Source organism: Oncorhynchus kisutch, linkage group LG15 (assembly GCF_002021735.2).
Source record: "Oncorhynchus kisutch isolate 150728-3 linkage group LG15, Okis_V2, whole genome shotgun sequence".
In the NCBI taxonomy this organism is placed as follows: domain Eukaryota; kingdom Metazoa; phylum Chordata; class Actinopteri; order Salmoniformes; family Salmonidae; genus Oncorhynchus; species Oncorhynchus kisutch.
In genome coordinates this window covers 62,601,221-62,618,979 of record NC_034188.2, presented here as the reverse complement: position 1 = coordinate 62,618,979, position 17,759 = coordinate 62,601,221, and the positions used below count along the sequence as shown (strand labels likewise).

At 41.2% G+C, this 17,759-nt stretch overlaps 1 protein-coding gene across 1 annotated transcript in view; it reads left to right on the top strand.

Annotated features, from left to right (window-relative positions):
- Positions 1–3,431: 3,431 nt before the first annotated feature.
- Positions 3,432–17,759, top strand: part of LOC109904705 (T-box transcription factor TBX4-like) — a 28,858-nt gene continuing 14,530 nt past the window's right edge. The window contains exons 1-3 of the mRNA XM_020501880.2: positions 3,432–3,847; positions 8,438–8,583; positions 8,944–9,038. Coding sequence (XP_020357469.1) covers positions 8,440–8,583; positions 8,944–9,038 — 239 coding nt within the window. The 5' untranslated portion in view covers positions 3,432–3,847; positions 8,438–8,439. The remainder of the gene's footprint in view (positions 3,848–8,437; positions 8,584–8,943; positions 9,039–17,759) is intronic.

The following is a 17,759-nucleotide window of genomic DNA, read 5'->3' as shown; positions in this document are numbered from 1 at the left end:
GCTTTTTCAGTTTGGGATATTGTGTGTAGATTGAAAAAACAACAATTTAATCCATTTTAGAATGAAGCTGTAAAAAGTCAAGGGGTCTGAATACTTCCCGAATGCACTGTAAATGAAAATATCTCATTGTTACTTATAGTATTTGAAATGTTAAATTCGTTAGAGATGCGTAATTGGTTCTGAAAAGGCATATACCAACAATTATACATAGAGTTGGTGTATATCATTCCAATCACGATAATGACTAAAACATCTGCTTTTCTAATTGCTACATTTTAAGAAAAAAATCATATACATACATATACATACATATCAAGAACGTAAGCGTAGGATTTAGAAGTCAAAAGGTCTTGTAATCTTTTTTAAATTAAACTGATATTTGCATGATGGCTAGTTTTTTCTGCTAGAATGTTTTTAATAACTATTAATTTGTAGGCAAAGTAGTGGTATACCGCCATGAAACAAACTAATATATTCTACGGACCGTTCAGAGAAATGTAATACTTACATCCTGAATTGTTTGCGACTGTACTGCACCTCGTGCTTATCTACTCAGGGCCAAAGGTCAATGACATGTTCATTCACCATTCATCTCTTTTTAAGTTTGGAAAAAACAGTTTCTGGTTTAATTTGATACCGAAATAACGAATTAAAATGGTTCAAAATAGACTATACAAATAAGACAATTGGCACACATTTGTTTTTCTCACTTGTGAAAAGAAGCTGATGTTTGTATTGGAATTAATGTTTTTGCAACAGATATTTTCATTAATAAAACCAAAATGATCTACATATTAGCAAGGTTTATTAATGGTCCCATCAGAGCCACAGGTAACATATTGACACATGAATAAAAGGAACGGACTTTTCTATTTTTCTGCCTAGTATTTCTCAAAAACATAAAAATAGCCTAACTACTAAACCAACAAACACTATTCGTTTCGGACCAGAGACCAAAACGCCATCGGTATATATAATATTGGAGTTTTTAACGATGCTTGAAAGATGCTTGAACATTGTCCTCAGCAACACCCCGTTTTGCTCCAAGTCCACTAGCCCACCACAACCCCACTGAACTCCTGTTCCTAATTTCTGCACCACGTGACTGTGGGAGTGAGTCAAGTTTAAATTCCCTTTCAGAAACCCATCTCAATTCAGCTCCTATAAAAAAAATCTACCATTTTATAGCAGAAGCATCTTCTATACCACGGCGGCTAAGGTTTTGTCGTTGTGGGACTAAGATTCTCGGAAGAAAAGCACAGCTAAAGGGGAGTACAGTGCAGAGGTCAAATTCGTGTTAAGGGCTGAGCAATAACGTGGAGGTAAGAACCGCTACTTTTACATCACGTGTTATGTTTGTGAGGGCCAGTTACACATCATTTAGTATTAGCCTTTGGGCGTTTTAAATTCGGTATATTTATTGTCGGTCAATGGTTATACCATTTTTTTTGTCTTTCATGAGGTAGGCTAATATATATGATTTAAGAGATAGAATGGCACATCTGCATTTCCTCAAGCCTTCACTATATCCTTTATTAGTGGCGCACATTAGCAATATGACAGAAACATCCTCTAAATACTCATTTCTGTTCAACATTTACGAGGTATTTGTGTAAACACAGCCTGGCATTGTATTTATATGATGCAATGAATTTAGGGTCAATATTTACATGTATCGCTAAATATGTTCTTCCCGCGCAAATGACTGGAGGACTGCGTTAGATCCTGGATGAACGGCATCTTCGATATGGAACTAAAGGCCTTCACCCGGACTCAAGAGGCTTTGGCCTTTTGGCGCCACATGACTAAAGACAGATTACTAAAAACAGATTAGAGTCCCATTTAGCGAAGGGGTTGATATAGCAATATGGGATGGAAAACCATAGAAAACGGACTATTCTGCTTGATTGTTCCCTGACAAGAAATGTCAATATTTATTATATCATATAATAAAGATGACAGGCCTATCGAAAAAAATGCACGTGTGCATTCAATTAGATTAGCCTATGATTAGTACCCTATTATTAGGCTATTAGTAGTATTCTATGTTTACAATAAAGAAACATTACAACTATTATTAGTAAAACAATAATAATTCATAACTTAAATGGACGAACATAAAACGAAAATCACCCCATCTACAAAGTAAAGAAATTAAAGGCAACTAGTGTGTTACATTGCAGCCGATTTTCACTTTAAAAATACAGTCAGCCTAGATGCAATTTATTGTTCTCAAAATGATACCAAAATCAAGCCATTTGTTAATTATAATGTATATGGAAATATATATTTTGAACCAACAAATGATCAATAGGTCTCTAAAACCTGACATTAACCGATACAATACATCACCCATGTCCAAACATTCAACAGACTCAAGAAATGACCACTGTCTGATCATTCGATGCCTCCTCACCAGTCATATTTTTGCAGAGAAATATTGAAAGGGCTGAAAATGACAAACTGTCGCTGGAAGGACATTTAGGCTGTTCTCGTTCATTTGGTCATGTCACCAGTAGATATAAGTCAAACTCTCCCCGACCAACCCGACCCGCCAACTTCTATTGTTGATTTATTGGTCTTTCGGCCTTGTGCTTCGACACATTTATTCCAAAACCACAACCATATTTCACCTGAAAATGTATGATCGTTTTAGCGTCATTCTTCGACGCCTATTCCTGTTTTGAAAGGAAAACATAGCGTGCGAAATAACTGTCCAGAAATACCATCTATAACTCAACCAGATCATGGGTAGGCTATAGGCTAGTCCACTCGTCATCACTGTTGCCCTCAGAGGTCATTTGCTGTTTTGAAAGGAATACGTGGCGTGCGAAATAACGGTAAAGAAATCAAATCTAGAGCCTAACAGAACCAGAGGATGGGTTAGTTGTAGGCTAGTCCACTCCTCTCCACTGTGGCCCTCAGAGGTCATTTGATCTCACACTGGAACAGAGGAGACTCTGTTACCCCAACAATCCTGATTTGGACATGGTTCACCTCACAGATGTCTGTTTGCATAGTGACACCTGATTGACAAAGACCCAGAGCAGATGCTTCAATTATCAATTTATGCTCTTCTGAGTTTGTTTAATTTTTTTTATCTAGTAGAAAAGGCCTATCGGGCAAACTATTAATTATTCTCTGAATTGTTTATTAATGAAACCTATACTATATTATGTATAATAATATCCCATAGGCCCTATCAAACTCTGCAGCTACATCTAGTTATAGGCTATATAGCCTATATCATTGGATTAGTATTTTTAATGATGTAACCAATAGCCTGTGGGATGGGGGAGGAGATGAGGTTGTATTCATGTCATACACAACATTTATTAGTCCAATAGTCGTTGGTGGAGAGATTCTGGCTCCAGAGGAGCAGTGCATCGCGCTGTAAGGTATTCTCGTCGTTAGAGGAGCGACGTCAGGTCTGCGTGGAAGAGAGGGAAGGGAGAGGGGGGAACGAGTCAAATAATTCACTCATCCCGGTTTTTTAACAATTCAAGTGATTGAGCAAATTCTTTTTTGTGTTTCCAAGAAAACATCACACACCAAGTTCGTTCTCTCTAGCTCAAATCGCACTGCACACGCGCAGAGTACGCAACAGTCAGTTCACGAGAGTTGAATCACACCAAGTCAGTGTTAACACCGGCGCTCACGCGTGTCCGGGAGTTTACTCGAGAACCGTTATGCCGGAGAAAGATAAGCAAAGCCTATTAAGATGAGATGCTGGACGACTTTCCCTAACTACGTCCCAATGGAACGTAACTTCCTGCTATTTCCTTGGTGAAGACAGAAAAGTACCATTTGGAAAATAAATGGATTCGAGCTGATAATATTTCATGAGGTAATATAATAATATGATTTCCTATGTTTATTGTAACCTGCCTATCTTAGGTGCTTTGTGCTTTGTAAACAAGCTCAGGCATGGAGTCAATCTGAAAACGCCATAGTTGGATAGGCTCAGCTTCTTTAATGCGATTAGTGTTAGGATATACTTTCTACTTAATTTTTTTTCCAGCGTTATTTGACTGCCTTGATAGGGATGGTGAACGCGACAACGCTATCTGTAGCCTATTTCAACAATAACAGCTACAGCAGTGTCCTTAACCGTTGTTGTATGATGTGGTGATATTATGGAGATGTATAACAGTCTATGGTCACACGGTCTATAAAAAACGTAATTGTAACTGATATGAACATGTAGCCTATAGTACAATTGGAAAGTCACAACTTCTTTACATTTCACATATGCTCAAAGAAGTTATAGGTTATATGCTTCTTATTTTCACAATATCATTTTGAGGTTACTATAAATTTGATGAAAACAGTTGTTACATAATTTACTCAATTTCTCCAAAATTTCAAGAGCCCTTGTCTGAGATTGTCCGTTTCTTTATGGATCGTAGCCTAGATGCTGTGTAGAAATGACATTAAATGTCATATAAAACACCAAAATACCAGTCTGATCCATGTTTCAGGGCCCTGTGATGGTACTCAAAGCTTAATTACATTAAAGCTATGAGTACTATGGATGCAAGGACTGACCATCCATTATAGTAAAATTATACTTTTAACCATGTTTTGATGCTATACAGTATTTGTTTACATTACGTTGTTTACAAACATTGGACTAAAACAAGCATTTCTTTTGGGTTCTGATGGGGGTATGACAGTTGAACTAAGCTCATGAGGCATTTATAAGTCATATTCTTCAAGAATCAATGGGTGTATTCATTTATAAGTCCAAAATTGGTGTAGCAACTTTCAATTCAAGCTTTATGGTAATATAAAAAGTTAAACAAACAACAATTCTATCTGTTCTGTTTAAGATGAAAAATAGTTCTTATCCTTAAATAATGTTACAAATATTATTATTAGTGTCATTGTTATAATAGTTAACGATGAATAATGATAATGATAATGATAAAACTATCATTAATATTCATAATAATATATTTCATTAGTTTATACAGACTGACTGCCAGATGATGATTTTAGGACATGCTTTTAGAATTATATGATCACAAATTACAACCAAATAATTTAATCTACAAATGGGAGTCTAAATAATGTCCTTTTCATTCAATAAATACCTAAATACATAACTCAAACAATTATGTTGGATGTCTCTAAAATCTGGACTATAAACAATTACACAAATTTACAATAAATAAAATCATATTTTATTTTTCATTTGACTCTTAACATTACATCCTGAGATGTTCTGTTAAGTAGTATACTGACATTTGAAGCCAATCAATCAACTAAACAACTGATTAAAACATAGGCCGTATTCACTTTTGTGGAGGGAATTGAACATTAGAGAACTGCTTTCCAGGTTAGAGATTTTACAGCACCATACTCACTTATTACTTTGGTACCATTACATTTTTGTTGTGATAGGTCAGTTTCACATCCAAAATAATTTTGCACAAATGGCGTGCTAACAAGCTCAAGGCTACGTGATGTGATTCTACTGACATCGCTGAGTAGTAGCGGCCAGAGACGTACATACAACAACAATAAAGGTGCTCTCTCTCTCTCTGTCTCTCTCTCTCTCTCTGCAACACATCACCAGATGCATGAGACTGGCTGCTGCACAAAATGGTAGGTCAGGTTTGAATTTATGGTAGCTGTCTCAATAACATGCATCATGCATCATGGCTATGCATTTCAGACTGGGAGGCGAAAACACAGACAGAGATACACTGACAGATACAGGCAAAGACACACACCACGCACACACACACACACACACACACACACACACACACACACACACACACACACACACACACACACACACACACACACACACACACACACACACACACACACACACACACACACACACACACACAGAGACACACACACACACACACACACAGAGACACACACACACAGGACAATCTGCCATGAATAGTTTAGTGGATTATATGTCTGGGAGTGACACAGATATAAACAGAGGGCTAGCTCAGTGTGTTTAGTTAAACAGGGTAAGTGAAAGGGCCCTGTTCAGGAGGGTAAAAAAGTACCACGGCTGATTTGCAGCGCGCCTTATCTTTATTCGCTTTAGCAAATGTCTGCGTTGGTTTACAGTTGGAGCCCCTTCTCTTTCATCCTGAGAGAGAGCACTCACATTGTTTACATGCCTGAGATTAAGGGAGGGCCGGGGTGAGTGTAAAAACTATCCGAAATGTACACTGTATACCTTTATATCTGCGTCGCAAATGGCACCCTATTCCTCATATAGTGTAGTACTTTGACAAGGGCCCATAGGACTCTGTTCAAAAGTAGTGCACTATATAGGGAATTGGGTGCTATTTTGGACGTAGACCTACAGTTTGAGTCTGTATGGTAAAATGGCTGGGGGAATGGTTGCTATAGGAGAGGAGAGGGCATTGTGAAACTGAACTGTATGGAGCAGACGAGGCTATATCAGGCTGTCTGTGTGTCTGTGTCTCTCATGAAAAGATGTTTGTCTTTGAGCTGGGTTTAGAGCTGTGAGAGCACGAAGCTTAGCTGGTGATCTGGACTAATGGAATGAACAGTGTTTAGGAGCCGTTACATAAAACTATTCCCCGTATGCTAGAAAAGTAAATATTTAATCCAACTCTTCTGAAGAACAAATTAATCTTGACCCCATGTGCTTAATATCGTGGTCTCCAAGCATGCAGGCTGAGTAATTAGCTTATGTCTAGAGTTTCTTATGATTTACGGTGTTAATATGCAAATATATATTAGGAATATTATAATTTCATTCATCAAACTAAACGTCAGAGAATCAAAATGGAGATGCTATAACAGAAATAGAAATATTCAATATGGCCGCTGGTACACCCATCACAGAGCGCAGACTTTAGTAATTGTAATTCTATGGCCAGAATGTTGCTTGAATATTTATGATTACTTAGTAGTTGTGTATTTACGATGACCTAATAAGCACAACAGTGTAGTCATATGTGGGAATAACGTCACTTGAATGGGTCCGGTAATTCAAATTCTATGTGAGGAACAATCAAGTTTGCTAGCTACTATTCAATCTTTTCATATGAGGGGAGAGCAGAGCAGAGCAGAGGGTGCAGTATACAGTAGACGATTCCTCCTTGAAACTCACATGGGACCTCTCTGCAAACATAGATCAGATCTACTTTGCATGAATGAAGGCCCATCATCATAAAGTATTTGGGTCATTGTAACCAAATTCCCCCAATGGCACATGGCCCTTGCTGCAGTGATCTACCTTGAAATGACTTTGCCTACACAATTCAACAAATATTTCTATTAAAAATGCTTAGTAGCTTGGGGACGAAACAGTGACCTGGTTTCCAAGAACTAAAATATCTATTCCAAGAAATGTCCCACAATTAGAGAGCCTGCCTTGAATGAATTAATATGCAGTTAAAAAAAATAAATGTTTCTCTCATTGCAAATATTAGTTTTTGAATACACACCTTCAAGTGTGTATTATTGCAGTGTAAGAATGAGGCATTGACTTCTGCATCCTTGAAATTTCCTTGTAAGGTTTGATTTGAAATAATTGTATCTACCAGAAATGTTAAAACATTTAAACAATTTACTTTTGATTCATCGTTCAATATAAATAGTAATTCATAAAACAGATATACTTTTCTTGTGTAAATAACAGACACAAATTGAAGTAGACGTGCCTTTTACCCAGACCAGATTTTCTTTCTAAAACAGACAGGAATTCCATTGAAGAACATCATTCAAGGTGTGGGATGACAACAATTAATGATCTGATAAAACATTTTTTACGGAGTCCCCTTTAGTTCCGTTTTTTTCTCCCATTGGTCATTCTGCAGATGTTCATTAGAAAATATTGAATTAATTAGCAGCTTTCCAGTAAGATGTGTTTGATTTCCATACAGGATTAATAGACATAATTATTGTAGAAATACAAAATTAACAGCAATTACTATACAAGTACATTATGTAAATGCACTTCATGTCAATTAGTAGTTGAAAAATAAATAATAGCTAAATTAAATATTAGGCTATGTTTTTAGGGGCGGGGTTCATCTTTGTATCTTGAAGGTCTGTTACATTGTGTTTGTGCATGGTGTATTTTGTATTTTGTCCAGTCCATTTCATGGGAATGTGTTATTTAAGTATTTTACGAGACAGTTTAGTATTGGTTTGGAGTCAGTCTGTGTATTGTAAGTCTGTTATTATCTGTAGAGATGCTCTGTTTTATTTTAGTATTATAGTAATTCTATGTCACAGATATCCTCTTACATTACTATATAAGTTCTATATGTAATTCTATGGTCTGTGTATTGTAAGTCTGTGTATTGTAAGTCTGTGTATTGTAAGTCTGTGTAGTGTAAGTCTGTGTATTGTAAGTCTGTGTATTGTAAGTCTGTGTATTGTAAGTCTGTGTATTGAACTGAAGCCGTTGTTCATCTCATAGAGATGCTCCAGGAGAAGGCCTCAGCTGTGACGGATGACAGTGTGACTGGGGTCCAGCCTGGAGGGCCCCCAGACCTCAGCCCTGACTCCGCTCACCTGGGCCTGCCTACAACTCCCAGCATCCCCCAGGGCAATGAGCCAGACCAGGTAATCATGGGTATTGTAGGCTCTCAACACAGCCAGAAACACAACTGCAAAGGTATTATATGTTCAGAAGTTTCCTATTTTTGGAAATGATGAAATGGGTATGTTTCCTTGCTCTCAATTTCAATGATTTTAGCTATTATTAAGGAAGTCGTTGACTTGTTAACAAAATAATTGGCCATATTAAGTCGTGGGTGTTTTTATTTCTTGTCAGGGAAGAGTAGGTGGACACCCTATCAATTGTGAATGATTTATTGAGAATGAACTGGTTTAACTTAAAAATGCAGATGGCATAATGTGAGTTGTCTATAAGCCCACAACAGGTTGCCAACCCTCATGGCTGTCTCTACCTTTCTCTATTAGAATATTGAGAACATCAAGGTTCTTCTTCATGAGAGGGAGCTGTGGAAGAAGTTCCATGAGGCGGGAACAGAGATGATCATAACGAAAGCAGGCAGGTGAGTACCTACAGTTCATATATCACAGCAAATACATGGGATATACCATATTAGTCGACGAGCACTACACATTCTATACTATACTAAACTGTACCAGACTCATCTCAGATTCCCCACAAATATGTGTTACTTCTGCAAATTGAGTAGCTGCTTTCATTAGTGTTAAAATGTAGTCATTATGGCACCTCCATTTTGAGTAGCTATGGCCATCTGTTGGAGCTAAGGCAACCAATTACACCATGCTACAGTTATGTCATGCTGGGTCTCAGGTAGAGAAAATGAAGAGACATAATTTCTGCCCCAGTGAACATCTAATTGAAAACACAAACCCACAGCTCTGCTCTGTGTGTTAGATTTAATGCTGCCCCGTGGATTAGACAGTCTGGCCCTTAACCTGGACTTTAACCAGAAGATGACTAGATTCTCTCTAACCAACCTCCGCCCACCCTTCATTCCTCACAGGGGCTTTTTTCCCAGTCCAAAATGTAAAAGGTCACCACAATTTTTCTTTAATGCCGCATCAACTGTGAAAGATGGGCTTTACCTTGTCCAGCTGATAAAGTGTGCTGAGAATCCTTTAAAACCTTTGAAGGGCCCGGCCTAAGAGTGATGCTTAGCTACGCATCTCCACCAGCTGCGCTCAGCTGAAAAACCTGACTGACTGAATAGGCTTATACAGTCAGTCAGCCTGAGAAGCCAGAGAAGAGCAGGGCGGCGTCCAAAACGGCACCCTGTTCCCTTTATAGTGCACTACTTTTGACCCGAGCCGATGGTGAGCATGAATAGGCTGCTATATGGGACGCACACCAGGTTTATGTTGCTCGGTAATGGAGCAGGAGCAGCTACAGTGTGTAATTCAACAATTCTAAGAATGAACTCTGTCTGAACTGATGTGAAGATAAAATGTTATTGAACATAAAAATGGATTGTAAATGAAACCAGTTGTAGGCCACATTGTGGAATGTTGTAGGTAGGATAACAAAAAACTATAGGGGCCAAAATTGTAATCTGAAATTTTTACAGGTATATTTCAATGTAAAAATTATGAGTAAACATAGCAAGGCCGCTTCACTGCTACACCAGCTCGAGCTAGACATTTTGCACTGCATGCTCTAACAGAAATATTGTTGTTCAATTGGCAACTGAGACTGCCAAAACAATTCAATGCCAATCTATTCCAACACCAACTTTTTTCAGAGAAGTATCTGGAAGGAGTATCAAGCAGTAGTGCTCGGAGCTGCTAGATGCTAAAGGATCTGACGAGCTAGCAGGTTTTAATCCCTCTCAGTACTTGAAGAGTGAATGAGTAAATGAATAAATGAATGAATGAAGGTTCTCAGGAACATTTTATCTTGTAAGGGATGACAGTGAGAGGTCAACATGCTATAGAGGTTGTGCAGTGTCCGGTCAGCACTCCTTGGAAGGGGCACAGTGCAGCTTGGCCCTTCAGCCTCTTACAGTGCAGCTTGGCCCTTCAGCCTCTTACAGCGCAGCTTGGCCCTTCAGCCTCTTACAGCGCAGCTTGGCCCTTCAGCCTCTTACAGCGCAGCTTGGCCCTTCAGCCTCTTACAGTGCAGCTTGGCCATTCAGCCTCTTACAGTGCAGCTTGACCCTTCAGCCTCTTACAGTGTAGCTTGGCCCTTCAGCCTCTTACAGCGCAGCTTGGCCCTTTAGCCTCTTACAGTGCAGCTTGGCCATTCAGCCTCTTACAGTGCAGCTTGACCCTTCAGCCTCTTACAGCGCAGCTTGGCCCTTCAGCCTCTTACAGTGCAGCTTGGCCATTCAGCCTCTTACAGTGCAGCTTGACCCTTCAGCCTCTTACAGTGTAGCTTGGCCCTTCAGCCTCTTACAGTGCAGCTTGGCCCTTCAGCCTCTTACAGTGCAGCTTGGCCCTTCAGCCTCTTACAGTGCAGCTTGGCCCTTCAGTCTCTTACAGTGCAGCTTGGCCCTTCAGCCTCTTACAGTGCAGCTTGGCCCTTCAGCCTCTTACAGTGCAGCTTGGCCATTCAGCCTCTTACAGTGCAGCTTGGCCCTTCAGACTCTTACAGTGCAGCTTGGCCCTTCAGCCTCTTACAGTGGAGCTTGACCCTTCAGCCTCTTACAGTGTAGCTTGGCCCTTCAGCCTCTTACAGTGCAGCTTGGCCCTTCAGCCTCTTACAGTGCAGCTTGACCATTCAGCCTCTTACAGTGCAGCTTGGCCCTTCAGCCTCTTAAAGTGCAGCTTGGCCCTTCAGCCTCTTACAGTGCAGCTTGGCCCTTCAGCCTCTTACAGTGCAGCTTGGCCATTCAGCCTCTTACAGTGCAGCTTGACCCTTCAGCCTCTTACAGTGTAGCTTGGCCCTTCAGTCTCTTACAGTGCAGCTTGGCCCTTCAGCCTCTTACAGTGCAGCTTGGCCCTTCAGCCTCTTACAGTGCAGCGTGGCCCTTCAGCCTCTTACAGTGCAGCTTGACCCTTCAGCCTCTTACAGTGTAGCTTGGCCCTTCAGCCTCTTACAGTGCAGCTTGGCCATTCAGCCTCTTACAGTGCAGCTTGGCCCTTCAGCCTCTTACAGTGCAGCTTGGCCCTTCAGCCTCTTACAGTGCTGCTTGGCCCTTCAGCCTCTTACAGTGCAGCTTGGCCATTCAGCCTCTTACAGTGCAGCTTGGCCATTCAGCCTCTTACAGTGCAGCTTGACCCTTCAGCCTCTTACAGTGTAGCTTGGCCCTTCAGCCTCTTACAGTGCAGCTTGGCCCTTCAGCCTCTTACAGTGCAGCTTGGCCCTTCAGCCTCTTACAGTGCAGCTTGGCCATTCAGTCTCTTACAGTGCAGCTTGGCCCTTCAGCCTCTTACAGTGCAGCTTGGCCCTTCAGCCTCTTACAGTGCAGCTTGGCCATTCAGCCTCTTACAGTGCAGCTTGGCCCTTCAGACTCTTACAGTGCAGCTTGGCCCTTCAGCCTCTTACAGTGGAGCTTGACCCTTCAGCCTCTTACAGTGTAGCTTGGCCCTTCAGCCTCTTACAGTGCAGCTTGGCCCTTCAGCCTCTTACAGTGCAGCTTGACCATTCAGCCTCTTACAGTGCAGCTTGGCCCTTCAGCCTCTTAAAGTGCAGCTTGGCCCTTCAGCCTCTTACAGTGCAGCTTGGCCCTTCAGCCTCTTACAGTGCAGCTTGGCCATTCAGCCTCTTACAGTGCAGCTTGACCCTTCAGCCTCTTACAGTGTAGCTTGGCCCTTCAGTCTCTTACAGTGCAGCTTGGCCCTTCAGCCTCTTACAGTGCAGCTTGGCCCTTCAGCCTCTTACAGTGCAGCGTGGCCCTTCAGCCTCTTACAGTGCAGCTTGACCCTTCAGCCTCTTACAGTGTAGCTTGGCCCTTCAGCCTCTTACAGTGCAGCTTGGCCATTCAGCCTCTTACAGTGCAGCTTGGCCCTTCAGCCTCTTACAGTGCAGCTTGGCCCTTCAGCCTCTTACAGTGCAGCTTGGCCCTTCAGCCTCTTACAGTGCAGCTTGGCCATTCAGCCTCTTACAGTGCAGCTTGGCCATTCAGCCTCTTACAGTGCAGCTTGGCCCTTCAGCCTCTTACAGTGCAGCTTGGCCCTTCAGCCTCTTACAGTGCAGCTTGGCCCTTCAGCCTCTTACAGTGCAGCTTGTCCCTTCAGCCTCTTACAGTGGAGCTTGGCCCTTCAGCCTCTTACAGTGCAGCTTGTCCCTTCAGCCTCTTACAGTGCAGCCTGGCCATTCAGCCACTTACAGTGCAGTCAGTGAACTCCTTACTGAGGAACGTAGATGTAGTTTGTTATTGTGAGTGCAACAATCCCAGTCTTAATTCTTGCTCTTCAACGTACCTAGGCAGTGCTCCAACTCTCTCCTCTCTCTCTTTCTATAGGCACAGTGCTCATTCTCTCCTCTCTCTCTGTCTGTACACAGCCAGTCAGTGGGAGCGGTGGCAGAGGGGTGATAAGAGGAACACGGGGCCCGCTTTCAGCGGCGTCTAGCGGTGGCCTGGAGCACTCCATCATCCCCCTGCCGCTCCTTTTGATCTCCCTCAGTGTTGGATGTTCCCAGAGACTGGATGGGAGTCCCAAATGGCACCCTATTCCCTGTATAGTGGACTAGATTTGACCAGAGCTCTATGGGCCTTGGTCAAAAGTAGCACATTATAAATGGAATAGGGTTCTATTTGGGAACAGCCTGGATAGATCCCTTGACTGGAGGGCCTAGGAGGCAGGGAGGCTCATAGTGCTGGGCTGCTAGGAAAGAAACAGCTGGCACACACCACACAAACACACACCCACACACTGACACTGATATCATACACATTCTCCATCTCCATTTCTCATTCTCTCCAGTCCTCTACACACCAAACACTCTCTCAGGCACGCATGTTCACAGAAAATACATGCCTTGGGAAAATGTGGCAATCAGCTTGTCCTGACTTGTTTGACCTTGTTTTGACAGGCACTCGTTCTAATAAACGCATCCCTTTCCATTGTTCATCATTGTCATATTCCGTTTTTCATGACACAAAGGCGTGCTTTAGAGTAAAGTCCTGCACCTCAAGGGGATGGGCAGTAAAGCTTAGATATTTCTTCATGGCTGTTTGGCAGCTTTGCCATGGAAACCACAGCATCTGTCATCAGGCAGGGCTGAGGTGGCTGAGCCATCGAGGGCCTCGATTAGCCATTAGCAATGCTAAGTGATTCAGTGTGGGCCCCCTCGCTGAGCTATGCTGTGGACCCCGTCGTGGAGATGAGTATTTTGGTAATGGACTCAGATAGGGAGAGGGTAATTCTGGGGCCCAATCGAACACGGTTTCCACCGTAACTATACACCACTATTTCAACTCATGAGTCATGTCTGTCAGAAAATGGAATCATTCTTATGGATGTGCTGAAAAGCCATCAGCAATAATGTCAGGCTGAGTTACATAGAAATAGCCTTATATCCACCTAGAGACCTCCTGATCTGTTGACACAGGCCTCAATATGGGCCTGGTTGGAGGGTGTGAGTGGGGCTGGGATGAGCTGCAGGTCTGTTTTGGAAGTTCCCCTCAGATTAAAATGTATTTCTGTGAGCATGACACCAGGACTGATCTCCACACTGATTGAATTTGGAGCCTGAGAGAGAGACAGAGGGAGATTACCTGCCTTGAATGCCCTCTACCGTACAGGATGGGTTGAGTATTTGTGATCCATGAACAAGGCATTAGTAAGGGCTCCTGTCAGGCCAGAAAGATCTGGGATGGGTCCTTTGAAGCATTGTGCGTTAGCAGCAGATAGAGGCTGGGTCCCAAATGTCACCCTGTTCCTTATATAGTGCACTACTTTTGATGCACCCAGAGCCTTTTGCTTGGTCTGCTTAGGTGGCCCCAGCTATCTGCTCACTCTTACACTCATATGTTCAGAGAGCATGTCACCGTCAGCCTTTCACAAGTGTGTCTCACACTCTTCTATTTAAACCTGTTGCCAGGGGATATGGGAAGCAGCAGATCAACTGTACTGGAGTACAGACCCTTTGACCGACCATTCTCTCAGGGGGTGATGCGGTACGATGACAAGTCAGATGTAAAAACTGCTGTCTGATCCGGACCGCCATTAAAAAGCACTTAGGGGTTTATAAGGGGTGCTGCAGATCCCTTTGCAACTTTTTGCTTTGACGCAGATGTGATGAAAAAGAGAGCCGTTTCTCAGGGAAGAGGTCACGGAAGGTAGCGCCATTCATGTGTTTTATGGCCTTGTCTGCTATATTAGCATATTCTGTCTATCATTCCTGAGTCTCCCTCTCTCTCTGAGACGGCTGAGAGCAGAGAGCTACACTCACAGCGTTCCTACACTTGTCTTTTTATGGCGCTGCTGCCGCTGCACTCTCAAAACCCATCATGTGAGTTCTAAGAACATCCCACTGGGAACACCATGTCATTTTAACCCGGAAATTTGATTGAAATGTTGATCAATGAGATTTCAACCTTTATCCCCCCCACTCATAAAGACAGCCAGAAGTCTGTTGAATAACTGATGTGTTATCACTATGCTTTCAACCATCTAAAAGCACAGTAAAGTTCAAATGGGAATACAATATCAGATATTTTGTATTCATATACCAACTTAATGTGTTATCACTGTGCTTCATCTAATAGCACAACCAAATTACATGGATTGTAGTTGAGATTACATCAAAAGTACATAGTGTAGGGGATCAATGCTGTTTGAGATTCTGCACAGATTATTATAGCAATTGTGAAGCTCTCCACCGACCTGCGACCTTTGTGTGCTGTCTTGAACATGCACGCTTCTATGATGACAAAAGAAGACAACCTCAACATGTGGCCGTAGATGTGTTAGTCATTTTAAGGTTGAATAAATAACGGGTTCATAATATTAGGAAAGAAAGAAAAGCCATCTAAATATATGCATATTTTTCTATGTGTCAGCACCAATTGGTAGATTTAAAAATACTCTGATCCTGTAGATTATTTTGGGTTAGGAAAGTATGTAGAAATCATAAAAAACAGGTTAGGAGAGCCTTTATGCATGAAAGATATAAAACTGTGGTTTGATTCATTCTGAAAATTGCCTCATTCAGTTCTTTAACCCATGGTAATGTTGGAAGATTAGTGTACATAGAATTATAATAGGGAGAAGAGTGTACAATAGTAGGCTATACCCTCGTCTATTGCCTGCACTAACCATGGAACTGTGGGATGAGACAGCCAAGTATTGCTCTATGCATCAGGTTCAAACTGTTACGGCTTGGTCTGCACTCCGCTCCATAACCATTTAATAAAAAATATTATCAACTGTTACTAATGATCCTCAGCAACAACCACATGGTGGTGACGACATTTACAGAAAAAGCAAAGGAACGTAAATGAAAAATTGGAATTAAATGGAATGATAATGTAGGCTATACCAACTGAAGGGAACTAACAGTAAGTTGGCAGTTAAATATGTGTTGTTATTAGGCCTACTGATGGTCGATACTGATAGTGGCTAATATTTAACATGATTGTCAGAGAAAGTTGAGGTAGTCTAGTGGCTATCCCTGCAAGTTAAAAGGCCATACACTAAAAATTCTGCATAATGGCACAGTGTTTCATGAACTTTACTGTGGGAACGTTATGTTGATATGCTTCAGTTTGCTGCCATAAGGCTGGTTTCACATTTTTCTCCAGAGACTAAAAAGTGAAATATATCTAAAACAAGTGTATTTTATATTTTTCAATTCCCTTATCCAAACAGATTAATAATTTACCTATCTCTTATCCATAGTTCTTGTCAAGTTGTAAATTACAGTCCATGGAGAATGGTGTTATTTATATCGGGAGAAAATTATGTTGATGCTTTTTTTCTCTTGGAAACAGGATGTTCACCAGACTTTTTTCATGGTTTCTTGCGCGTAAAGGTGGTGGATTTATGAGGGAATTAAGTAAAGGTCAGAATACAGCATATCTGTAGACACACCTCAGCCACACCTTAATTTACTTGATCTCCACCCAAAAGGAATAGCAGGTGAAAAGCTTGCTATTCTCATATGCTTAAGCTCAAGGTCAGTATACTCGTAGTTGGAATCGGCTCCATATTGAATTGTGTTTGGTTGTCAACGCAACCAAATATCAACATTTGAAGGAGATGTATCTTTTGTGCCACTGACTTTAATTCCAGTTTGTCTACAAATTAATAATTGATTTAGAATTCAGGTCTCCATCTCAACCAAGAATCAAAATTAAAGATTAGGACTAAATCATATCAAACTTGATGTGCATTTAAAGTCTGATTTAGTCCTAGTCTTTAATTTAGATTTTTGGTTGAGATGGAGACATGAATCCAACATATCAATGATTCATTTGTAGACAAACTGGAATTAAAGCCAGACTAAGTCAGTGGCACACATGGAACTATCCAAGCAAAAGTATGTGGGCACCTGCTCGTCGAACATTTCATTACAAAATCATGGGCATTAATATGTAATTGGTCCCCCTTTGCTGCTAAAAAAGCCTCCACTATTCTGGGAAGGCTCTCCACTAGATTTTGGAACATTGCTGCGGGAACTTGATTCCACTCAGCCACAAGAGCATTGGTGAGGTCGGGCACTGATGTTGGTCGATTAGTTGTAATAAGGAGCATCCAGATGCTGCACTTGATGAATTTATAAAATTGCGTCTTCCAATTATTGATAAACATGCACCTGTTAAGTAACTGACTGTTAGAACTGTTAAGGCTCCATGGATTGATGAGGAATTGAAAACTGTATTGTTGAAAGAGATGGGGGCAAAAGGAGTTGCTAATACGTCTGGCTGCACATCTGACTGGCTGACTTACAGCAAATTGAGAAATGATGTGACTAAACTCAATAAAAGAAGAAGAAACTGTATTATGAAGCCAAGATGATATAAAGAAAACGTTGGAGTACTTTAAATGAAGTTATGGGCAGAAAGATAAATTCAACTTCATCTTTCATCGGATCAGATGGCGTATTCATTTCAAAACCATTTGATGTTACCAATTCTTTTATGATTACTTCATTGGCAACGTGGGAAAACATAAGCAGGAAATTCCAACAATGAACAGTGCGCCATCATATTCATGCATAAAAAAATAAAATAATGAAAGAAAAGCATTGCAAGTTAGAATTTTGTAAAGTTAATGTGGTAGAGGTGGACAAACCTCCTGGTGTTGACAACTTAGATGGAAAGCTACTGAAGATAGTAGTTGACTCTATAGCCACTCCTGTCTGTCATATCTTTATT